Source organism: Hipposideros armiger, unplaced genomic scaffold, assembly GCF_001890085.2.
Source record: "Hipposideros armiger isolate ML-2016 unplaced genomic scaffold, ASM189008v1 scaffold_644, whole genome shotgun sequence".
NCBI lineage: Eukaryota > Metazoa > Chordata > Mammalia > Chiroptera > Hipposideridae > Hipposideros > Hipposideros armiger.
Genome location: NW_017731994.1, coordinates 969370 through 997112, shown reverse-complemented (window position 1 = coordinate 997112; position 27743 = coordinate 969370). Strand labels below are relative to the sequence as shown.

Sequence of the window (27743 nt, the reverse complement as noted above, 5' to 3'; positions counted from 1 at the left end):
TTAGTATTTTATACCAGAGAAATCTCTGAGCAGAGGAAAACTTCAATCCGATTTAGGAACTGGAAAGAGTATGGATGGCTACAAGAGAATCTGGAGGTGTTCAAAGAGAAGGATAGAGAGGGACCTTTAACCCAGACAATCGAAGATCTTTTAAAAACCATGTAAATATTTTTAAAACAAATCCTAAAACCAGTAAGAAATTATTTGAAGCAGAGAAGCTATATGAATAGATAGGCATGATAGACAGATTATTCTTGCTCATATGGGTAAAAGCAAGATATGGATGAACAAGAATCCTTGATAAAAAGTGATAGCCATAGAAAAAGGAACCAATGACTACCTTTCAGACACCCTGTAGATGTAGATTAACCCACTTATGTAACAGATTGGATTCAGTAGACAGTGATGACATTTGAGTGTCTTGCTTGGGGAACTGGAACGTTGTTGGCGTCATTTCTCAGTATGACGAATCTGAGATTTGGAGAATGAGGATTAACGTAAAATCAGTTTGGTATTTATTAACTTTGAATTGTCAAATAGTAGTTAGATATGTGGGTACGTATGGAGATAAAAATCCATAGTCTGGAAACACATATTACAATGTCGTCACCTTTTCCAGGTGAATGATATTTGAAGCCGGGGTAAGGTAAAACCACGCAAAGAGTTAATGCCTGAGCTCTAGAAAAGTTGATGTCTGCGATACTCACAGATGCTTCCCCTGGGACTTTGAAGGGTGACTGGCGCAGCATAGGTGTTCAAGGGGTGCTTCTTAAGTTACTGACGTGCAGAGGGTTTTTCAGAACTGTGTCCTAAGAAACTGTAATATCCCACAGAAAGAGAAAACCGCACCAGCACCCCCTCCTCCGATGAGACTAAGATGTAGAGTTCTTGGAAAAACACAATACTTTAGTATCTTGGAAGTTAAGAGAGAGTCATGTTTCAAGAAGGAAAGGTATAAATCGCATTTGACACTTCAGATGCTGCTGAGAGATCAATGGAACTTAATCGAAAGAGATATGAAGTGTCCTTACTACATCCAGCTTTACTGAAGTGGTTGGGAGAGAAATTAAAGAGGAATGAATGGGCTCAGGATTGTATGGGAAGTTAGGAGGTTTAGACTCCGTGTTTATTTAATGCTTTCAAGAAGCTTTTCTATGAAGGTGAGCAGAGGAGGAGGGGAAAAAAAAAGTCAGTGTTATAAGGACTTTTATGATGAAAAAGGTTAGAGCATGTCTCACTGCTGAAGAAATAGATAAAACAGCCAAGGGGAAGTCAGACATACAGAAGTAAAGACAAAGATTTCTGAGAAGGCAGGAGACAGAATCTATCCATTCTAAACTGTGCAGCTGATACAGAGCCAGAGCAGCTTACTGGAAAAGGGAAAAAATATAAAGTATTTATTGTAGCTATAAAAATGCTACAGACTAATGTCAAGTTGACCATACCGAATCCACTGACTACTGAGGCCTCATGGAAAGCCACATCAAAGACATGCCCTTATACTCCAAGAATTGTTTGATTTAGCTTTAGAAGGTTTCTTGGAGTAAGCTTAAAGGCTGTGGTGAATGATGGTGAATTTGGGAGCCTTTAAACCCACAATATTCTATGGAGATAAAGTTATGAATTGGCAAAATAAGAAAAAAATGATCTTTGTATGGTTTCATCATAATTACTCTTATAGTTATATAGTTTCTTATTCCATTTTTAAATAAATATGACCAGTTCAAACTTACATGTAAAATAAGTTACCTACAATAAATGAGCAGATATTGTCTTTTTATTGAATTTGAGAAGATACAGATTTTAAAAGTTATTTTAGTGTGGTTTTTTTGTTTGTTGTTTTGTTTTGTTTTCTTTTCTTTTGTCTGTATACCATGCATTATAGACTGTCCAAGTAAATTTTATAGACTTTTGAATTTAAAAACTCATTAGTTGTGTGCATTCAGAACATTTAACTTTTTGTAAGCAATAGGGATAAATCTAGAGTACATTTATTTGTTGGACTAAAGAACTATTTTTTTTAAATATGTTCTTCCTTTCATATATTCTATTAATTATGACTTTTCTATATATGTATCTCAGTGGATACTGTATTTCTCCACTAGTATATGATTCTGATTTTAAAAGTATTTTGTAATTTATAATAGTTTCTCATTTTAACTAAAGATATATTTATTGTGAAAGATGTGTTTCTTGATTTACTTAGAAATAGAGAGTGCAAACTCATGATCATGTTCCCTTTAGGAAAATTCAAGCAGCTTAATTCCATCTTCCTTTATTTTTAAAAACAATGAGACTACAAGATAGTTATGACAAATTAATTCTTATTAAAATGATTTTAAAATTATCTATGGAACTAGAATGTATTCTAATGTTTTAAAAAGTGCTTGGAAATAAATTTATGTATGTATGTATGTATGTATGTATTTATTTATTTATTTTATTTTTAATTCTTTAGCTGAGCCATCCTGCCACCTGTTGGCAGCTCAGCAGCTGCTCAGCTCGGGCCGGGCATCGAACCGCTGTTGCTCAGAGTTCACACTCTTGAGCAAGCTCTTAACCAACTGAGCCACTCGGCTGACCCCCAAATAAATTTATTTTGAAAAACATTTTTCACCATTTCTTTTGACTTACAACACATTTAATATTGTTTGTTTTAACCAAAGAAAAACCTTAGTATCTTTTAGTAATTGCTTACTTTATCTCTTCTTGTTACTATGAATTGAAGACATATCTAATTTAACATTGACTATCAATATAATTTGGTGACAAATAATTCCATTCATACATTCTTAAGATCCAAGGGTAAAATAATTCTATCATGTGAAATCAAGCATGCAATACATCCATGAGAATTCTAATTTAACAGCTTGACAAAGAAATGATGTAAATGACCACCAATAAGTAAATTGCTAAAATTTTTCAGTTAATTTGTATTTTCATGGGCTTTTTTATTATAATTCTAATGAAATGTAGAGTAAAACGATTTTGATGGCATTCACTCTGGTTCTAAGCAACAATAGATTACCTTTCATATCTAATAATTTTGCATGAATAGTTCAACATGAACAGAAAACACAACATTCAAGTGCATGGCTAATACTAAAATGTTTTCTTAAGGTTAAATTTATGATTTTTTTTAGAATATAAGTTAGAGAAATTCTAAAGCAATGGCGAAATTGAAATTCAGTTATTTGGGGAAAATTTCATTTTAAATACAGTATATGGGAAATCTCAGTCAAATCTGAATATAAATACTGAATGCAAAATAGTATTTCTTTGGTTTAGCACATAATGGAAAAGTGAGTCTGTAAATTGTTTTCATGATTTTTGGTTCTCAACATTTTTTCTAATGAGGAACAATGACATATGTCCAATATGGGCTTCGGTCAGTTGAATGAGTGTTCCTTGCTTCTCTTCTAAGTTGCAAATTTTCATTGTGTGAATATGTAATTTTTACTTATATTTGTTGGTAGTTCACTATTAAAAATATAACTACTTTATTAAATATGTCTTCTAAGAAATTATGGTAGCAAAAAAAAACTATCAGCAAATATTGCAAAATATGATGAGCTCATATTTAAAGTAGTTTGAATTCACCAGTAGCAGAGTGGAATGACTGGTGACTTTTCTCCTGTAAGTTGTATATTCATTATAGAATAATTGAGATGTCCACATGTGAACAGTCAATGATAGGACCAATGTCTAAGTTATATGAAATAAACATTAATATTTAGCCTCAGCTACGTTTTTCATATGTTGCAACTATTTAGAAATGTTTTATACATTTTTGTCATTCTTTGTCTTTTATCAAAATAATTGGTGATGGCTTTGTGTAAATCTTGAATTAATTATTTTCTCTTTTTTTTTCCTACTGTCACTTTTTTCTTTTCCTCTATTTTCATATTTTTTAACTCTACCCTATTTTCCTTAATTATTTTATTCTTATTCTATTTTCAAAAACAATTTTCATCATGCAGATAAATGCTGTGAAGCGAATAAAGGCGAAAATGGAAGCCAGTCATGGCAGCTGAATGCTGCTGGGTTTTCTTTCATTATAGCCATAAGTTTGTCTTGCATGTTTTAATGTTATTGCTGTATCATAACATATTTCCTTTTATGCCCTGCACATTTATAAGGCTAATCTGAAACTATAGTAGATTTTCTAATGTCCAACTAATCATGCATGTATATTCACCCCTAAACAATTAGCCTATTTTCCCTTCCCCAAATTGTCAACCTATAAAGTAGATAATTTTTCAAAAAACCACTGAAAGAAATTGAATCAGGATTGTTTCTTTTTAGGTACCAGTTCACTGCATAACTTGCTTCATTCTAAAGTTTCCTTTAATTTCTAAATTCGACCTTGTTAAATACCATGTCATTTTACTTGGAACTTAAGCATTTACTAAAACTAATCTTTTTTCATTTGTTTTGCAAATATAACTCAATATCTATGGCCATACATTATATAAATAGAAAATGTATTATGTAGAATTGTTGATCTTTCATTTAGGTTTTAATCGTTATGCTTTTAAATGTAAGTTTCTACTTCAAGAACTTTATAATAGTTTATGGTATTTACTATTTATATAAAGCATAGACCTGATAATTTCGATTATATTCGATGTGTATCCTTATTGTGCTGCTTATTTTCCTTTTATTGATCTTAAATTTCATAAGGAATAGAAGTAAAACAGAGTTTCTTCTTTTAAATTTGAACATTAATGGAAAAAGTCCAGACCTTTTTTTTCATGAAGTGAAAATATCTATGAGCAATTGTCCCACAGTAAATGATAAATTAAATTTGAATATAATTTTAAAAGTTGCACCATGTTCACAGAACTTGGATTGTGTTTTGAGCTGGTATCAAGTATTGATGTTCTAATACCATATATACTTATTTATTACATTTTCCTGGATACCTAAGAGTCATTATTTTGCAAAGATCAGAAAGAGAAATAACTATTGTAGCTACTTTCAAGAAGAAGAAACTAAGTTGAAAGGAGGCGTTAATAGATTCCAGCTTTTAAAGGAAGCTGGGTTTGAGGGAGTTAGCATGACTGATGATTTTCGCTTTTTAGTTTTCATTCATTATAAAATGAGAAAAGGGTATTTTGTGTTTTTCACTCCCAACTACACCATAGCAAGTGATTCTCACGATTATTCAGGACAATTAGGAAGTGATCAGATTTACATATAGTCACAAGAATGACCATAACTTATATGGTAAATCAAAATACTGGGTTTGGGCTTTGAGATTCATTCATGGAAAACTATTTTGTAGCATGAAAGCATCTTCTGTTTCTCTTTAAAAAATATCTACAGGAACCTAACATGTAAGATCTAAGGCTAGATTTGCCTTTGGTGGTCTGTTTTCTTTAATGTATCTTTTCCAAACTCTTTGCTGTTCACTGCAGCCCTTCTTTGTTCTTACCTAGCAACAGACCCATATATAGCATGTACAAGTGACCCATCCACAGATTAAAGACACTTTTGTATTTCTCTCCTCTCTCCCCTATTGAGGCAAAGGGATTTCTCAATTCATGCATTATGGGAATCTAACCTATTTATCAGTGATAGTCTGTTTTTAAAATCACCATAGCCAATAGTCATTTTATTAAATGATTAATTATAAATCATGTTATATCCCATGATGTCTGAGTTTGGATAAGATATATAGATATGTTGATTACTAATCTGTAGAAAGTACTGTGGAAAAAAGGAATTCCAATAACACTTCCAGGAACATTTTTTTTCATTCATTATAACTTGACTGGATCTTTCCTATAAATTATAAATGTTCCACAAGAAAGTCATGCACAAATTATCTTGACTTAGTATATGATTACAAAATATGTTTGTGAAGAACATGGAATATATCTTTATAACAGTTAATTTTTTTTGAAATGTTATATTCTATAACTCAAAGTCACCAACAGTGATATGAAAAACACTCAAAGCTAGGTATGCATGACACCTAGACTGGCATTTTGACAGTTCAGAAACGAATCTAAAATTAAAATCCTGTCTTAGCAGAATTATTTCCATTGTAATGAGTTGTTCATTTAACATCTAAGTATGGATCAAGTGTTAATCATGAAACTAATAAGCAATCTACCATTTCACCAAATTTTATTCTTAGATGAATACTGATTTTACAGCTCTGGGTTATGCATAAATTCTTTGCAAATATTCTCAGACATCTTAAAATAATAGGCTCTGTGCTTTGCCTTATTTCTATAAGAAATTGAAAACCACAAAACTTTAAACAAGGCAGCTATGGCATTTGAACAAATGAGATATTAGAAATTGTAAAGTACCTTCTTTGATTATAAAAAAAATCTTAATAATATGTGTTGCTGAATTATCTTTTTCATACCTGAACTTTATTTTTGTCATATGCATCCATAAAATCTGACAGTTTTTGTCTAATTAATATATGTCTATAGGTCTAAATAAATGTGATTATTGGTAAGCAAGATATAAAATTCTACTTATTTTAAGTCTCTCTCTAGTATCATGCAATGCTTTTTTTTTCATCCAGTTGACTTTTAAATAAAATTTGTGTTGGAAATGTATAAATATGAACTTGTATGTAAGGTGAGTTTTGTGTTAATCATACATAATCAGAAATATGTGCATATGTCTATTATGTTGTTATCGTGTCTTTAATTGTTAAGCCATTTCCAAAGTTTGTTTTATTGTTATACCAGTTACAAAGCTAGGTTGATGTGCTTATGATGATTACCATTATTTGCATGTGGAGTATCAGGATAAATCTTTTATGTATACCTGGATATTTCCTTTTACTCTTTCCAACTCTTTCCACGTGTGTCTCTTCTCCATTTATCATTCAGTCTTACTGGTCTCTCTACCCTAATCCAAACTCAATAATTACTTTACAGATAACTATGAGGCCCACCAGCACCATGTTTCAGATATGCTAACAAAATATGCCTAGGAGGGAGCAGTAAATTCTTCTTTCCTATGAAATTTTTCTTACAAGGGAAAACTAAGGAAATTTCTGGTTTTGACCCTCTCTCTTCTAACACTATTGTTTGCTGAAAATAACTGTATTTTATGAACTCTACATTCAGATTCTTTCCAAAAACATTATCCAAATACACATACCAGGGGGTCAAAAAATATGTAAAAATAGACGCTTTGACCAATGTTGCTCAAGCAGTAGTTCGCCGTAATCAGAAGTGTCAGACGCTGATGGTAACCACTTTGAGCACCTCTTGTAATTGCAGAAGTCAAACATGACTTGTATTCATCTTTTATTATCAGTATATATTGAGTATTACAATATTAATAGTTTTTTTTTCCTTTCTTAAAATGTGTATAGATTTTTTTGGCACCCTCTGTATATACATTCATACTGGTAGACATGGACAAGATTGAAATTTTTAATTGCTTATTTTTTTTTAAATGTCTTTCCTTGGGCTGTCCAAGTGGCTCAGTTGGTTAAGAGCTTGCTCAAGAGTGCGAGCTCTGAGCAACAGGGTCGCTGGTTCAATTCCCAGCCCCAGCTGAGCTGCCACTGAGCTGCCAACAGGTGGCAGGATAGCTCAGCTAAAAAAGAAATAAGTAAATAAAAAATAAAAACATAAAATGTCTTTCCTTTTATACTTAACCTAAAGTATCTTGTGTTTAATTTTTAAAAATATATAAATATATATAGATTGTAGACATTGGATTAACATTATATTTAATTTAAATTAAAACTAAAAAAGCAAAATTCCACAATATATTTAAGTCTTAACGGTTAGATTTTTTATCATTCATTTTTATTCAACATATATAGTGGGTAAGAGAGAATTAAGCCATGTACTTTTGGGCCCCCTGAATTCTGTCAGATACATGAAGTTTTTTTATTAGTATGGTATACCTACACTAAGAATGAAGAAATAAAATTTTAAATTACAAATGATTTTAGTGATTCAAGTTGGATATTTATATCACTAAACAATAATTCAGTATGTTTTGGTCTAGCTTTCAAGAGTAATTAGCTGATATTATATATACTATTTTCAGTTGGTAGTAATTAATAAATATCTGTAGCCATGTAAAGAAAATTTCAACCTCTTTGGTTTTGGTTTTATCAGGAGATTTAAGAACTTTAAATAATCTGTTATGTTGCTACCTAAATTAAATATTATCATTTATAATTTTCTTTAGTCCTTACCTATTATATGACTGCACTTGAATACAGATGTAGGATCATTAAATTCATACCTAAATGTATCATTTTATGCATTTTATTATGGTTCAAATCTCTGGTTCTTTTATCCTCCTTCCTTCTAATTTTTGTTCTTTCTAATATCTCCCCCTATTTTCCAGCCAGGAATAAATAGGATGAATCTTTCTATTCTTTTCAGTTAATCATGGGTAAATTTTAAAATCCCTGCATCTGTGGTATAGATGTATGTCATAAAACCTTTACCAAGGCTGATGCATCAAATCTGTAGCTCAAATTTATATATTTCAAATAATTGGACATACAAATATTCTACAAATAGCCCTTGAAATGATTTTAATATAAATTGAAATTGGTAAAAAGTTGACTTCCAAATCAGCTGATTATGTGATTTAAAATAAAGAGTATTATTTAGTCACTATTAATACTTCACAATTAATCTTAGAATTCAGAAGATATTATCAGACTGTTTTAGGTCTTAATTAATGAAAAATATCTTTCTAACATCTTATTAACATGTTCTCTTCTAAATTACTATCTAAATTGGAGTAAGGTTCACATTTTTAACTTTTAAATATAAAGTTGTAGTGTTATCTGTTTTTATTATACTTAAGAAGCTGACAAAACACAAAGATTATAAAAGTATATAAGTAACATCTCAATTTTTATGTTAGGCAAATGATTTGGTAACTTTAAATCTAATTAAATTGTTCTGAAATAAAATAAAGATATGAGTTTAATATCAATGCTTTGTTTTGCAAATAACTTTGATTTTGTTATCTTATCTAAGATTATGGACCAGATAAAGAACTCTGGTAGTATTCTTCCCTCCCAAATGGCTATTAACTATTTTCAAAGCCTAAAATATCTGTTCCTAAATGTTACCAAAAGAGTGCTCTGTGACATCAGTTTTAGCTACTATTAAACAAAATTGAAATAAAAAAAATAGCTAAGGAAAGTACAACATATATTCAAGAGTCCTATTAGTATGCCTGAGATTACCAGAACTGTAACTGGTGTCCTCATTTATGGGTTGTTGTGTATTATTTTACCTACTTTTAAAGGCCTGTTCATTCAAGTGGAACTAAATTTTATATTAAATGTGAAATAATCTAATGTTGGTTGTATTAAACCTAGGTGTATTGCAAAATTTCTTAATTTGTGTATGTTCAAGTTAAATTCAGTAGTTTCATTTTAAGTGATAAACATATAAAGTTACACTTTGCAAACATAGCATAATATTAAGAAGTAGCATCATTTAAAAAAATTATACCATATATTTTAAAAATTCTATATATGTACTAAATGGACATTATGAAATAGATCTTCCAGCTAATCTTTTTTTTTTCTAAAAGTAAACAATTTAAAAATTACTGTTTTAGATAACATCCATAGTTCATGAACTTCTTTCAAGAATATTTTTATCTCACATCTTACATTGATCTTATGTATAACATTTCTGTTTTAAAGTGAATATTTCTGATTATTTTAATTGCATTTGTTTTCATCATAGCTTGTTTTCTTGAAAAAAAATGTGTGTTATAAACGTATTGTCTTCAATATCATCTATTATTTAAAATCCCCAACATAATATTCAGCACTATGTGTAATCCTATGCATGAGTTTCATAGTATATTAAATGTCATTTTATTTTCTGTATTTCTGTGTCTCCATTGTTGTAATAAAGAAAACTGAGGAAAAGCTTTGTTATATGTGTTTTCTTTATTACTGGTATGAACCTTTTCTGTCCTTGTTGTGTGTTTTCATTTCTAACTTGGTCAAATCCTGTATTTCAATGTAATAAACATATAATCATTGAGTGATTTCTCTTTTGGATGAAATAACAGATCATTAGCAGACTCATATTGTAAAAATAACTTAGAAACAATAACAAATACTGTTACTTCCATAGTAATCTAGTTCTAGGGTCTTCTTAGAAATTTTATTACTAGTGGAAGCCCAAAATTGTTAGATGATAACATTGAATACAGCTAATAATGTCCGTAAGGTAAGGGTTGTTGAGTAACCTCCATTGCTAGGCAATGTTTATAAAAGCAGACATAAATGCTTAGAGTGATTTTTTTCCAATTACTTGTTTAATATATTACTGTAATTCAGTTTGAACACCATGAGAATAAAGTTGTAGAATATCATTAAGGTTCTTCACTCATCCATAGCCAAGGTGTGAAACAAAAATTACTTTAGGAGTTTGCAAATAATAAAAAAAATACAAAACAGAGTACATTGTAGTTTTTAACATGTGCTGTGTCACACACTGTGCAGAATGGGTTAAGTGAACTATTTTATTCATTCTTCATAAAAATCCCTCTGAATTAGTTATCCTATAATTTGGATGAGAATAGTAAGGTGTAAAGAAGTAGAATAATTTTCATAGTGAACAGTCATAATTAGAACCCTAGTCTAGTGCTCTTAATAGAACATTATATGAATTTTTTGTTTTAGCACTGGACCTGGATTCAAATAATAATTCATTAATATGTAAATTACTCAATTAGTTTTTATAAAGTAAAAAAATTACAATTTCTGGCTTAGATGTGAATACATAACTCATACAAACACAGTCAAGTGTTGCACCACCAGATAAAAATGAAATAGTGTAGAAATTTCAGAAGAGAAAATGTTCAGTGTTAAGATTTGTGTTATTTTAAGGCTCACTTAATCTTTCTTATTCTAGAACAGCCCACTCACAAACATATATGTTAATGTATATACCACCCATTAAAATATTTTGTATACATTTCATTATGAAAATTTGAATATAATGTCTATGTTTAGTTTTAATGTTTGAACTTCTTTCAATTGATACAATAGTTTTAGGAGTATTGTAATTGTGGGGGAGGGGGAGGAGAGGAGAGAGAGAGAGAGAGAGAGAGAGAGAGAGAGAGAGAGAGAGAGAGAGAGTGNTTTTTATTTTTCCTTGATGCCCCATGACAATGCAATGATTCCAATGGGACGTGTCTGGGAGTGTTTTACATTTTATAGTGACTGTCTGTCACAGTACCTTTACATTACTTTATTGTTTGAGTCACTGTGAAGAAACTAAAGAGATTTGAGAAATTCGATTCTAATATTCTAATCAAACACCATTATTTTATTATATCAAGAAACTGAAGACCAGAGAAGCCATGTAACTAGTCATTAACATAGCAAAGCATCTTGAAATCTGTTTTCTTCTTTGTTTTTATAAGACTACAGAATCAAAGACGACATAGCTAAATCTCTATTCTACATTTATATGGCTTTATGCCTTTGATCTAGTTCCTTTTATTTCTTCTTTATTGGCCAATAGAGAAAACTATGTGGCAAAATAAAGACCATGTGTTAACCAACCACAGTTCCTTCTAGTAATCATGGTACTTCTGTTAGTCAGCTGTTATCTGTCTCACTTCAATATGTATGTATAGCTGCTTTGCCATGATCAATGTAATAAACTCACACTGAGTTTATAGTTTTAAAATATATCAAATTAAATTGTATCACTTTCTAACTTCTACACATTTTCTGAAAACATCTTATAAAATGACTTATTTACGTGGTTAGTAGAATAGGGTTTTTTTCTATTACATAAAGTAATATTTTTACTTACTGTGTAATAAAAACTAAAATAAATATTTCAGCATCTTTCCTTATCATTTTAAGAAATCAAAATAAACAGCTCCAACACATCATTTGCATACTGGCTCACGCTTGTTTCTTTACTGATTTCTCAGTTATTACAAAGAAAAATATAAAAATATTGAAAAATCATATTAAAATATAGACTTATTTTCTGTTGAAATATGGTTAAAACTAAAGCAAAATTCATGTCTTCAAACTAGCATTTGTATTTTGAAGAATCCATTGAAAACAAACTCAATTTGTGATTGTTTGCTAATGTATCTAATCTCACAAAGGTTAAAAACTAGGCATGTATGTATGTTATATGGAGAGTTAAACAAAATTCCCTGATGCTCTTGAAAATGACAAGAAAATATTCATTATAAATGTCTTGACATGTTTGGAATGTTTAGTTTTAATAATATAACTTGATTTTTTAAATACAACCGGAATGAAGAAATTGAAGTTTCTAAGACACAATATAGTGACTATCTAAAGTTGGGAATTTTGCAAAATCTATTATGTTATAAATTCCTTGGAAAATAATGATTATATCCATATATTTATTCACATTTTTCATTTATTGTCTTATACATTTAGAAACTCTGAAGGTATGTATATTTAAGAATTTTATAACAAATAGATTAAACAGTTTGGAATGTCAACAAGCAATTTGTAAAATATAGTTTGTAGTTTAATGGTTATGATTGTTTTATACTATTGTCTTTAAAAAATAGTATTTTCTGTTTATGCCAAGAAAATTTATTTTCTATTTTCTATATATGGGCAGCCTTTTAATATTAACAGGAAAATAAAATTGGTCAGGTAATGTTGAACCAAAGAACTAAAATTTAAATTATTCAATTATTTAACAGTAGTCAATATCTGTTTTGATCATATCCATTTTATTTTTAGAAGTCCATTTCCTGCTAGCCAATAAAAACCTTCATTATTTTATGGGAAATAACTAAATTACCTTTACCAAAGCAAACTGAACACATGTGTAGAATTTAACTGCATTTAGCTACCATATACAGTTAGTGATGTAAGAATAAACTTCAAAAGTAGCAGTTTGAATAGATAATTATGACATATAAAAATATTTTGTATCTCTTTATTCCAGTTCTCAGAGAGGTTTTATGGAGAATGGTCTCTATTCTAATATACTTATCAATTTGAAATGTCAGTGTTGAGAAGAGCATTGATATTCTGTTGTTCAAAGATTTTAGGTATTTCACAATTTTTCTTCATTTTTATTAACACCAAATTAGTAACATTTAAAAATATGCATTTCTAAAGTGTTCAGTTATTTGAAACATCATAAAAGTGTTGTTATCTGCTATTTATTTTTTAGCTAACTTTCTTTTCAAAATAAACACAGCTTATTTCCTTCAATTCCCTTTCTTATGTTAAACTATAATACCTTAAATCATACTCAGAATTTGACATGTTTCCATCAACATTCACACAGAAGATTAATAACTATATTTTACATGTTTACTTTTTACAGGGAATTGTTTTTTAAAAATAGACATTGAAACCTTCAAGGGGAATGAGTAGATATTTATAAAATAGGGTGAAATTGATGGATCATTTGAAATGTCATTGCAATTAAAAATATATAGAATTACACATAATTATAAATACATATATATCATATAAGTTTATTGTATTTATACAGTGTCAATTTTTAAAATATATTAATGGACATTAATTCCCTAATGTTAATTCAATCACTAATTGCATATAAAAGTTAGAGTGTAACTAATTACTCACTTCTTCAATCCAAACGTCAAAAAGGGGTTCCATGTCTATATGCATTATGGAAGTGGACATGGGATGGGAGACAGGGAAGACTGGATAGACATCCCATAGGCCTCCACTAGCCCCTTACTAACCACCGCAACAGACTCTCCTTCCTTGTATATATCTAACAGCTCCCTACCATCTTTTGTGTAAAGATGATTCCTTTCGGGTTTTGTGAGTGGTGATGTTAGTCTATTTATTTTTGGTTGATATATGCTTGTTTATTCATTTTCAAGACCTATCCTCTTTAACATTATTTCTTACTTAATTAACCCCATCCCTCCCAATCACCCAATATCTTACCTCTGAAATACATATATGTCTACTAATTTCAAAATATGTATTGTCATATGTCTTCATCTTCGCTCACAGCATGTTCTGACTGTAATGGACTCCTCTTATCACATGGCCAGCTCTTTTGTCTTCTTCAACACCATCTCAAACGTTATCTTCTCTACCAAATCTTCCTGGACTACGAACCACTAACTTAGATGCTTCTGCACCTATCTGCTCAGGTCACATTATTTTTTACCAGGAAAGCAATCAATCACACTGCTTTCAGTTTCTAAATTATAGGTCATGCTCACCCCTCCCAACACCTTACACGCCCCCAGAGAGGGAAGCATTTTGCCTTTTTCTTATTTCATCTTCACAGCTACTCAATAGAGTTGTTTAACAACGTTGTGATAAATTAAAGAATGATCACATGTTTTTTACCAATTTATCCTTGGGCAAAAATCATTTTTTATAATATCAAAGGACTAGAGGATCTTTTGAAAAGATATTTAATCTATAATTCTGCCTTTGTTAAGAAACATGTACAGGAAAAGACAATCTTGGAAAATGTATAGTTTTACAATTATTTATAAATGACATTTATATAATATACATGTTTACAATTCCCTTCCCATTACTAAACCAAATGCCTTCAATTAGCTACTTTTTCTTGTGAAAAATGATGTTTAGTGTTAAAAAAAGAAGTCTGGTTTATCAATGCTGCCTCCCTCCTTACTCAACACCTTCTCCCAAATAATACCTCTTAATAGGGAGAAGTGATTTGAAGGAAATTTTTGAATTGCCATTGAGTTTATATCAAAACTACAATTTGTTATACATGTAACAGAACCTTATGACAGAATAATCAAAATGACTGGAGAATGAAAATACAGTAGTACGGAATAAGTGATGTAAAATACTATCTTCAGTTCCCGAAAAAGGAAGGTTATATGAAAACAAATTTGGTAGTAAGCAATAAAATTTCTATATTACTATTGTTTACCTGAAAACATAGAAAAAACATGCCCACCTTGTTAAAAAGTACTGAAAATAGCCTGAGGATTGACATATATGTAAATAACATATATAAATGACACCTACATAAATAACAATACCAGGCTTTATTGGTATGTTTGAGTAATGCTGAAATATTATTGGTAAATTTTGCTTATGATTCTGAAAATTTGTAACTCGTAAATTGATATGTGGATACTACAAATAGTATTATCAAGGAACAAGAAAGCTAGAAAATCATATAAAATGAGCTTCCACATAAGTATTCATTTCCAACATGAACTTTTATAAATTCTCTCTAGATACACAAAGAGCTCCAATGAACTCAATACAAGTTCATGTAAAACACAGCAAATCACTGCTGTGTGATCCTAAAAATCCCTCAGACTCACAAAGCACGTATAAACTGGTGTTGTTATTTTATATAATTATGCACTTTTCTAATTATAACTCAATTTTGATTTTTAATATATTTTTAAAGATTATTCATTTAAAATTGTAAGATTCCTTTCCCAAGATGAAATCACTTATAAAAGACACTTTGCTATTTTTTCTTCCTTGATTACTATGCTCTCTTCTCAGACATCACAAATATTACTAGCATTACATACTTTTTTTCTTTAAATTGTTGACAAATGTGTGAGGTTACATGTTGTACCCACACAGTTTTCAGTAAGCAGTGAAATATCTGAATAACATGAACGTGAATGAACTTAAAATGTTGCTAATAAGTGTGTTTTGTCTGGAAGCCAAGTGATGTAAATGTTTTCTTTATGTCATTAATTCTATGAGCTGTCGAAAGAGAACAAAGATACGACAGAATAAAAGATTAGAACATAAAAGTAATAGTCTTAATTTTAGGGAGGAACATTTTATTCATTCTGTAATAATCTTTTGAGAGTTTCTGTCTTATTTTTTATTTCATTAAAGAAGAATGTGTCTAAAATACTGTGCAAAATAACTATAACAATAAAAACAATGATAACAAAAAAACTAATGGTAAACTAAAGAGTACAAATGAATTAAGAAGAGAATACTAAAAAAAGAATATATTAGTTTCCCCAAACTGAGGAAAAGTCAATGTTGTCTATCAGAGGCAATAAGAGCATTATTAATAATTATCTTCCTGTCATTCAATTTCATATCAGTCAAGAAAGATTTTAATTTGACTTATAGAATTAAAGGAATGACCAAAAAGATAATTTACTATATGAATAATAAATAAATAGATGAAATTACAAACTTGTTGAGTTCTGGTCATAGTGAAGGCACATTTAAAACTAGAAGAATGAAAATGGTATTAACCTTAGGCCTTAATAAAGAGAGTTTATCGCAAAGCACAATTTTTAAAAAAATATTTTAAAATGTAAACATGCATTTACAATTATTTTTATACATCATAGTTCATGAATGTTAGCAATATTAAAATAAACATTTAGCCAGTAAACATACTTGCTGACATCTAGGACAACTTTTGGTAAAAGTGGAGATCTAATTTTTTAAAAGGAAATGCTACAAACAAATAATGAGTGTCAAGAAATTACAAGGTGAGCGTAGAGTAACAGGTATAATACATGAAATAATAACATATTTGTTATTATTGAGTGCTTTGGAATTCCCAAAGTGCTTTCTATATAGATTCTCAAAGAATATTTTAGTTAGAATACATGGGAGTTATTATCCACGTTTTATCAATAATGAAACAATAAAATTATGATTATGATTTAGGTATATCCAAGAGTATTATGAGGGCCACAAAATAGGTGAACAATAGCATTATAGAGACAAAAAAATTAGAATTTCCATTACTATTTATATCTCTCTAATTTTTGTATTTTTTATAATTATACATGGCCTTTTTCAGAGTATAAGTATTATAAAATACCACCTTTAAATTTTATAGTTTAAAATAAAAACATATACCTTAGGAGGGTACACTCAGTTTTTCTCTGGGTGTATGGGGAAGCTATAAAAGAGTGACCTAGAAGGGAGGAAGAACAAAGTCCAATAAAAGTTGCTCTTGAGTTTTCTGTTTGATTTTTTTGTTTGTTTTACAAATTTTTTAATTAATGGAAAATTGTAGTTTTCATTATCCGTGCTGATGTCATTTCAGTGATTTTCTCTTTTCTAACAAATATGGTTAAACGGGGTGTTGACTAGACACTGGAAAACTCAGAAGTTCAAACATTTGTTTCAAATAGGGGAGTAAAATATGAATCATAATTAAATGAGTCTATCAATTCCTGGATGAACACCGGGCACCATAGATACAGGAGGCCCACGGTCGTGACACAAAACAGAAGTGTGGTATTTAGAGCATTGGAAGTAGTAGGACATTGTGCTCAGATCGCTAATATCAATGGTTTCAACATTTCTCTCTTTAATACTGAATTTTATAATGATTCGAACAAAGTTTACCTGTTTTTTTTCTCTATTTGTGATTACACCTACAGAGGTGATATGAGACATGTTATTATAAATATATCAAAATAGATATTTGGAATTATTTTTCCAAAATATCTAAAATATATAAATATGATAGGTATACATGTATGCCCAATTCCCCACTTAGTTTAACAAGTCCAATATAAATTTTAACCTAATTTAGGTTGTTTAGCAGGTCCAGTGTTCCCTGTACAGAATAGAAAGTCTTACAAATGCATAATCAGACATTTCTCTACACAGCTCTGTGGAGTTGGAGAATGTTCTTTTCTTTCTTGACATTGGGTTATATATCAAGAAATGTAAAGACCCCAGCTTTGTCTATACTGGGGAAATATTGTGATTACACTTTATTTTCAATACTCCATTATTATTATAGCTTTGATGCCTATCAAAAATTTTTAATCGTTTTCCTTTTAAATATTTTGTTGACTTAGTTGCAGCCCTGGTCTCATTTCTATACTTTGGCTCTTTTTACTACACTTTGCTGTTCTTTGTTGATTTGGGGGATCCTGGAAAAAATATCACAGAAAATAAATTTATCAATTTAAGATAATTTCTAAGTCTATAGTAACAGGTGATTTTGGAAATCAGCTTGTCTAATATAACACAACAAGAAACTAAGTGAAATTCTGAGGAATGGTAGTTGGTTTTCAAATTAGTGTGTGTTTTCTTCTAAAAGTATGAATTGCCCTAGAGTGTGACTTCCACAATGCAAGGAGATTAGCATAATTCTGGTGAAGCTCTTAGCTGTATACCCTTGTTAATATGAAAATCCTATCCTTTTGTTCCTTTGCTGTGTCTGTTGGAATCCAGTGAATGAAATTACATTTTTGGAACTTCTGCCTCATCCATAAAAATGGACTTTAAGAAATATATAATAAGCCAAAATATTTATGTTAATTTTTACTAATTCTATTTTAGTACATATCAGGAAACCTCTCTAGTTCTGCTCTAATTTAGAAGGCACTCAATGAAGGATTGTGAAGCATAAATGTAGGAATGCAGTTTTTAAAAACTATGTAACCTCAAAAATCTTTAGATAATTCAGATGTCTGCTTTTAAAGGAGCTGACCATTATGGTTTAGATGAAGTCCAACTGCAACAAACTGTCTGCTCCACCTCTTTTCACAATTCACGTAGGATATTTATATTAAGCATATGCTGTATAGATGTATTCCTAGATTTTCCATAGATCAGCTGATGTTTGAAAGTGTGTTACTCTGGGCAAGATGAAGGAAGAATATCTAAGCAGAAGACGTGTACCTACCTCAGTTGTAGAAGAATATAGTATCTAGAGATGTCATGATGTACACCAAAAAGGGTTTTGAATATCATATTGTTGTATTTCACTCTTAAAAGGCTTACTATATTTAGCAAAATCTCATACGAAAACAGCCACTACTATTCTGGGAGCAACAACCAAACCTCCACTTTAGGATGTTTTAAATTAAAAACAAATTTTTTTTTCCTCCATATATTTATCACCTTTCCAAGTCCAAAAGTAACTCTTAATCTGCTTGGAAAAGATTATGCATACACATAGAAAAAAGGTTACATAAAATACTAAACCAAGTAAGGTTTCTAAAAGTAGGGGTAGTTTTATGAATATAGTGCACTGGTTATTGCAACACTGGTATTATCAAATATAATAAATTTCACAGAAAATTAATTTAGTGTTTAAGTAGTGAGTTAATTTTCACACAGAAACATGAAAAGAAATGCATATGACAAATTTGAAATGAAATTGTTATTTTAATGGTTTGATTTTATGTTTTGATGACAATTGGAATGCAATTGCATTCTGGGGAAATACGTTGATTTAATTAACCAATTTCTAAATTTCAGGGGGTGGGAGGTACAGCTAGGAGGGAGGTTATAAAAACTCATTCAGACTAATTCTCATATTTCTTTCAATAATAGAATATATAACAAAAATAGATGTTTTAATTTTTTTTTATTTCTAAATTATTTATTTATTCAATTTTAATACAAAATCCCCTTTTTCAAAATAGTGTTATAAAATCTCTAAAAGGAAGCTAAAAACAAGAACACATAAATAAATAATTTACATTATTGTACTTCATTTAAATAGTTTTTCTTCTAGTAGTATAAGGAAAAAAATAGATATTTACGTTTTTCTGTAAAAAAGTTACACATTTTAATGAATTCACTATATTTTATTTTCTTTAGATTATCTGATGATGAATATCCAATATAAAATGTTGACTCTAACACAGGTATAAAATAAATAAAATCTGAAGTTAAGCAGTCTTCATTTGTACAGGTCTAATATTAAAAGTTATCATGTGCCTTAGGTCACTGTCTGTAAAATAGACCCGATAATGTAGTTTTCCTTTGTAATGGATTTTTTGTTAAAGTTATAGACATATATGTAAGTATTCTAGAAAGCTAAAAAGCTAAAAAAAGCAAAGATGAATGTAAAGGCCTTTAAATGATCGCCATGTTCCATTTCAATTTGTTACATAATTAAAACAATAAATATGGAAAGAATTTCCTGTATTTTACTGAGAAAATAATTCACTGCCAGTCTCTGAATCCTAGTGATGTAATTTTACAGGTGGTTATGGTTTCATTCATGAAAAAGTGAAAGACAAATAAGTAAACGTTCACACCAGAGTATATTGGTGGCAGAAAAAAATAAAAACACTAGAAAATTTACCTTTCATAGTTATTGTAGCCTAACCTCCTGAGATGTGAGAATACGTATTTAAATACTTTCTTAAGCTGATTTAAAAACATTATTCTCAAAAGAAAACTGAATTTAATATTTATAACATGAATGTGTTTGTTCATCCTATCCTCTGCAATGACAAAAATATTTGTTTTTTCATAAATAACTTCAAGCAACCTTCAAAAAACTTTATTGTAAGTTTAAAAGGTGTAATTTTGTTTCTCTAGAAAAAAGCAATAGCTATTTTGGCATCAATGTTCCTTTACCATAGGGTACTTTACAAATATAATGTTTCTAAGAGCTTTTTCTAAAGATGGAAATAAAGCAGATCAATATACTAAATGCTAAAAAGGTCACAAATAAAATATTTATCATTTAAAAGCTAACTAGCTAAATCTAAGTCATTAAAAAATGTGATGGTACCCTCCACAGAATAATCAATGCTTAGTAAGAGATACTGTAGGTTGCTGATGAAAGAAATATATTTACAGACTAATTAAACTTTAGATAGTCTATTTTTTCACCCAAAGCTTATTTTCTTAGAATTTTGTAATAGTAAAATAATAAGAAGAATTTTCAATATTTGTTCCATTTTTACTTAGTGCTGAGCAATAAATGCTAGAGGCATTAAATACATTATCATATTCACAGCAACCTTTCCAACAACCCATGACCGAGTTTGTGGCGGAGGTTGTTTTCATAACTGTCCCTATTTACATAAAGAGGCATCTGAGCCTTAGAGAAGTTAGCTGACTTACCTAAGGACATACAACAATATGTGATGGAGCCAGGATTTTCTGACACCAGATGCAGTGCATTTAAGTACAAAGCAAGTCTTCATACTTAAAGAAAGGTAAATGGAGATTTATAGATATATCATCATTGATCTGTGAGATTTATTGTTTACAACTATGTGTGCGCATAAGAGGAACCTAAATGAAGTAAGAAAGAAGTGACTAGTTTAAATCACAAAGGCCGTCAAGTTAATATATCCAAGAAGGCTAACGCCCAATTGGACATTTATTTTTCAACTACATATTTTTTTCTGAGCTTTAGTTGTTGAATCATGTGTGGCATATCCAAAATAATTACCAGTGAATTTTGAAAAAAAATTAGCTTTATATATAATAAAAAATGTTTTATAAGTGAGTTGTCTTCATTATATTGTTATTATAGATTCAGGTTAGAATCATTTACATTTGAAATGCACAGTGGAAGAAAATGCATAAAATGATTTTTTTAATTGATTAAATTAATCTTAGTTTGCTTAATATATTACTTGTATAGCTTGAGGCACTAGTGTTTTTTAACTTTTATATAAACTTATATTTGAAAATTGCTAAATAATATTTGGAATCGCATTCCCCATTTGTATATTGGAATTTTTAAAAATATATACCAAATTCTAGTGGCTGAAAAATACTTTTGTTTCTCCAGTCATTCTCCAATGTGTGTTCATATGATAAAAGAATAGCTCTATGGAAATCAATAATTTCTGTGGATACTAGCTAGGCACGTTTCCTAAATTATCACCATCTAAATAACAACATTTGGTAGGGGAAGTAGTTCTGAAAAATGGCATAAAATTAATTTTTCTCCAACATTACTATGTGTATTACTAGTTTCTCTTTATCAGAAATGATTGTAATTATCAAATAAGTATCATCAAAATTATACTTTACTTGGGCCTGAGAGTTCCCAGTTTGTTGATCCAGTGCTTAAGGAATACTCATTTGCAATGTCATAGAGACACTAGAAATACATCCATATTCTAGCACAGGTGAGCCACAAATCACCAGGGTAAAGTGATAAGCCACCATGTCACAAACAGAATAATTTTTATTAACCTATCTGCAAACTCTGAGATTGTTAAAAGATAAATAATATGCATTTCCTGGAAAAAAATAAGTAAAATATAGACATGAGAGTCAGTCATTCTGCAGAAAAATAAATTAGCATTCAGGTAGGTATGACATATTCAGGAGCAGCCTGTTAGTGGTAGATTCAAACTAAGAACAATTATATTGATTCCTTTGGATAAAAAAAAATTCTTGAAGCCTTATTAAAATATTTGATCTAGTTTTAAAAGAGAGAACTTTATTTTACATATATTTTTTCCAAAGTGTTTTTTTTTCAAAATGCAAATTTATGTTTCTGTATCTTTCACTTGTATCCCACATCAGTTACATAATGAGCATGCCATTATGACGCCGACTAATGAAAGGTTTTTTACCATTAAAAAGGAAATTATAATTTTATAATGTTATATAAGCCAATTATAACACAATCCTGGTAAGAATCATTTTGAATAATCCTATGACATGGTTTTATATAATCCTGTCTTTTCCCTTTAGATGAGACAATGTCACCACTTTTAATCTGGTTTCTTCCCATTGTGCTTATTTTTCTGTCTATGTTGTTTTAACTGTGTAGTCTGCCCTCATATTCAACTACGGGCATCTTACACTTGATTCATTTCTATTATACTAGCTCCTCTTAACATTTCTACTTTGTCAGTCAGCATATCTATCCTATTCCCAATCACCTTTTTCATAAATATTCTCTGTATGACTTTTGGGATTTCCTGCAACTATATGCCAAGGAAAGGTGGCCCCATTTTTCCCTACCTTCAGAAAGATCATAAATCCCATAACTCTGTTAAAATTTGCCTCTATTCTAAAGTGATTTTTTTGTTAAGTATTAACTGGAAAATACAGGTACCTTTCTTCTAAAATGAAGATTTTTTTAAATATTCTTAGATAGATATTTTAAAATATAGTCTCTGTCAAAGCAAAGTGCTTCGAGCCATCATTTGTAAGTTTAAGTCTAAAACTAAAATACTTCCATATAGAGCACTTATTTAATACTTCTCTTACAGGAGTTTTGACTGTATTTTCCTTTTAACAACGTGATGATCTATTAATGGCTGTGACTTTCTTATAAAGTACAGCTAGGGATATGATAATATTAATTATCTTCCCCTCAGGGAATCAAGAAGTATATTTGAAAGAACAGTTACTTCATTTTTTTTCTAAAGAAATTTTGTAAAAATTTTTTCAAATCAGTACCATGTCAGTTGCTTAAAAAGATTGTTTGAAAACCAGAGCCTAGCTCTCCACAATCAAGAAATTGAAGTAGGCCAGGGACTATCCCTTTTTCCTTGTCATTTTAGTTGACTATTTCTCAGATAATATTCATTTTTTAAAATAGCTGTCTAATCTTTTCCAGTGTGAGGTTTAACAAAATTATTTTCTCTTATGTTTTTAAGACACACTTTTTAATGGTCTTGGTCTTGGAGCCGTCATTGGCCTGGGAGTTGCTGCACTCTTGCTAATCCTTGTGGTAACAGATGTCAGCTGCTTCTTCATTCGACAATGCGGGTTGTTAATGTGCATCACCAGGAGAATGTGCGGGAAGAAAAGTGGCTCTAGTGGCAAAAGTAAAGAACTGGAAGAAGGAAAAGCTGCATACCTGTGAGTATCAGATATCTGGATCACACCACATTGAACAAGGGATTCACGTAGGTTTAAGTGCTTTATTCAGGGCTGTGCTTTCTAAGCAGGGTTAAGAGTTTAACGGTAAGACCATGGGGCACTGCACTGTTTGTTTTCTGACCTTAAATCTGTATGACCTTAAACATCTTATAGAGCCAAATCACCAAAAACAGACTATTGTATTAAAAAGTAAAACTTAAGATGGGATCCAAGGTAAAAATATTAGTCATGATTTAAATATTGATAGGTAGATAAGTAGGTACATTAAATGGACACATGATTAGATGATAGACACATAATTATACAACTATATTTGGTTATGATTTCTCTCACTATTTTTCAGTTTATATTGAATAAAAGAAAGGCCTCAATAGTTATCTCAGTTAAAAACTAAACTGAGTTAAAAGCATAAATTGTGCCAACTCCTACAATTGTAAGAAGTGACTGCATATAAGTTTCAAGATAGTATATATAAAAATGTATGTGATATGTAATACATTATTACAGATTCTGAGTTTACTCCTCCAGCTCTTCATCAAAAGATGACTATACATGCATATTAGAATTTGTAGTTTTCTGTGGCATCTCATTGAATTAGACAAAATATGAATTCTAAGAAAAATGCAAAGCTAAATTTTGTTGAAAATGTTTTTGTCTTGTAAAAGAGTAATTAAGAGGTATTAATACCTAATATTTTGTTTTGTCATTAGATAAATTTATATCTAATCTCAACGGACCATAGGGAAAAATACGAAAGCACAGGGGAGTGTACACACACACAATGTCTATGTGTATGTGTGTATGTGTGTGTGTGTATATATACATATTAAAATTTGCAATTAAAAATGAACATTCTTAAGAGTTAAGGACATCTTTATATTTTCTTGATTCTGTAGTCTTTCCATTATTCTATTATTATATAGTTTTTCTTGCATTTTGGTATGGAAACTTTCAAACATCAAAAAGCATTGAAAGAATTTTATAGCAAGCACTCATTTACCAACTATTTGTGTTCTACAATAAATATATTTATTTTATCACATATTTATCCATCCTTCAAACTGTCACCTTTTTCTGCATATCAAAAAAAATCAGTATACTTAACCTCTACACATTTTAACTAGTATATCACTGCATAGTATTCAATTTTTGTTTTTTTGATTTTTTTAAGTAAAACTTATATGGAGTGAAATGCACAACGTGTTCCATGTATGAGTTTTGACAAATGTTTATATCCGTGTAACTCAAGCCCTATCAAAATTCTGAACTTTAGCATTACCCTGTCCAGTTATCCCACACTACTCCCCCTGCCCGAGGCAATACTATTCTAATTTTTTTTCACCATAGGCAATTTTTAACTGTTAGGGAACTTGATATAAATGGATTTCTACAATGTATACTTTTTGTGTCTGGTTTTTTTCACCCAATATAATGTTTTAAGGCTCATTTATGATGTTCTGTGTATCAGTAATCCATTTCTTTTTATTTCTGAATTCTTTGTGTATTTTTCTCTACATACATTTAAGCATATATGGTCTCATACATTATTTTCTAGTATTAGGGATATAGAATAGTGCATTCTGCATGGCTGCATTTTTTTGTTTTTGTTTGTGTTTTCATCTCCAAGCCTATTTCAATATCACTAGGAAATTTGTCAGTGACTACTTCCCACAGATACACTGTAGGGATATTTTCACTTCAGGGGATGCTATATTAGATAGCATACATTTTTAATCAAAAAAATATAGATTCAGTTTGCAATCTAAATTCCACCTGCTTAATTGTTGGACATAGAATATAGCAAAGAAGAAACAGAAATTAGGCTCTACTTCACACTTGAATGGGAATTAATGTCTGACAGTAAATACAATGAGATCAATTCACCATTCAATATCTTTTGCTTTCTTCATAAGAAGTTTCTGTGTTTTTACATTGTTTTATTAGCTAAATAAACATGTCGTCAAACTTAGTATTAGCTTATTTCTCACATATTAAAAATATATATATTTATTGCATAATTACACATGTTTACATTACAAAGCTGAATTTTATACATTTTCATTCTTGCTCAAATATTGAAAATATTATTTATGGAATAAATAGTAAGTCACAAGCTCTGCTCTGCAATCTAGCAATAAAGTGATGAACAAAATAAACAAGGACTTTATCCACATGGAACATATTTCTAATGCAGAAAGCCAGAAAATAAGCATTAACTAAAAATGAAATTCTCTAGTAATGACAAGCAGAATGATAAATTGTTGCTAGAGACTGGGACATTGAAGACCTCTCAGGGGAAGTAACACTGCAGCTCAAGTGTTGAGTTCAAAAGAGCCAGCAATATAACAGCCTGGGAAAGAATAGCCTATGCAGGTGTAACAATTAATACAAAGACCATTAAGGCAGGAATAAGCTTACTATGTTAAAGGACAAATGAACATGAGTAGTGTGAGGCACAGAGAGAAATTCGTACAAATATTGGGTTGGAGAATTATCTAGGGACCAAAGTGTTAAATCTTCTTGGGTCACGATAAAGAAACTTTTGTTTTGTTTTGTCTTATTTTGTTTCGTTTACTTTTGTTTAATAGAAAGCTACTGAAAGTTTTTTTAAGATTAATTACTTTAGCTACTTGTACAGAATGGATTACTGGAGGGCTGGTAAGTGCAGAGGAAAGATTTTAGAATTAAGGAGACCAGGCAGGAGGATCTTGAAATCCTCAAAGTGAAAAATAATGATCATTTGATCCAAGGGACCTGTGGTACTACTATAGGCATTTACACGTGTATAGATTCTGGATATAGGTCAGGTAGACTCCACTATTATTGATTGATTGAACGTTGGGGTGAACGAAAGATATCAAAAAGACCTGCATGTTTTTGTCTTAACTGGAAAGATGTTGGTGACAATGGGATGAACAACAAGCTGTATTCAAGTTCTGCTGTTTATTTTTATTTGAGTTTATCATTTGTGTATTTATTCACCAACACACTTCTATTTGTAAATCCTGCGAAGTTGAAGTAACCTTAAAGACTTGGGAAGATGAAAACAAAATTGTTCATTCCAAGCTTTTTTATTCATCATACCTTCTTATAGCACAGCTTCTTCTGCCTTAGGAAAACAGCTTTCAACTCTTTTACAAAAATTCATTGTTCAAATTGGAAAAAAATATATATACAAAAATCTCAATGAGAAATAGGATATAACTGATGTATAGAACAACATATTCAACGTTGTAGAATAGTTTCACAGCCCTGATATGACCAGTGCTCCAAAATTACACCGTCTCTGACTCCCTCACCCTGAACCCCTGGCAACCACTGATCTTTTTGCTGTCTCTATCATTTTGCTACTTTGAGAATGTCATATAGTTGGAATTACACAATATGTAGCCTTTTCAGACTAGCTTATTTTCCTTAACAATGTGTGTTTAGAGGTTTTGCATGTCTTTTTGTAGCTTTGTAGGTCATTTCTCTTTATTATAATATCCAATTGTATGGATGCATCACAGTTTGTTTATCCATTCATCTGTTGAGAAAGACATCTCCCTTGGTTCCATTTCGGGGCAATTATGAATATAATTGTGCAATACATGCATATTTTTTTGAGAACATAAGTTTTCAACTTATTTGGTTATATATGAAAGAGAACAACTGTGGGATAATATGATAAGCGTGTGTTCCTGAGTAGTTGAGGTCTCCATGTCCTTCCCATGTAAATATATATATATATATATATATATATATATATATATATATGTGTGTGTGTGTGTATTTATTATTTGTTATCTGTATTATGAGTGCATCATTCCAATTTTTATATCTCACTTACCCTTTAATACCACCAAATGACTTCCTTTTTTTTCTCTCTTTTACTTTATTTCTTGAGGTATGAAACTTTGCAGTAAACTTTCTAATTTTCACAATTATGATAAGTTACACTTACTTGCATATTTTAGAAATCTTATAATAAAGATGACATGAATATGAAAATACAAATGAAAATATCTTGCATGTATGTTATAGTATTATTTTATTTAAACTATTTTCTTGAGAACATGAATATGTTAATAGTTAATGTTACATTATAGTTAAAATAATTCATATAAATTTATAGAGACATTTAAAACAATGAAAGATATTTTATGTGTAAATTTTATCTTCCAAGTTTTGAAACACAATTTTGATGAGGAAAAAA

The 27743-nt window shown here is 30.0% G+C and overlaps 1 protein-coding gene across 1 annotated transcript in view; it reads left to right on the top strand.

The window, feature by feature from the left end:
- Positions 1-27743, top strand: part of LOC109372562 (neural cell adhesion molecule 2-like) — a 44810-nt gene that overhangs the window by 3456 nt on the left and 13611 nt on the right. Inside the window, exon 3 of the mRNA XM_019625912.1 lies at positions 23323-23527. Coding sequence (XP_019481457.1) covers positions 23323-23527 — 205 coding nt within the window. The remainder of the gene's footprint in view (positions 1-23322; positions 23528-27743) is intronic.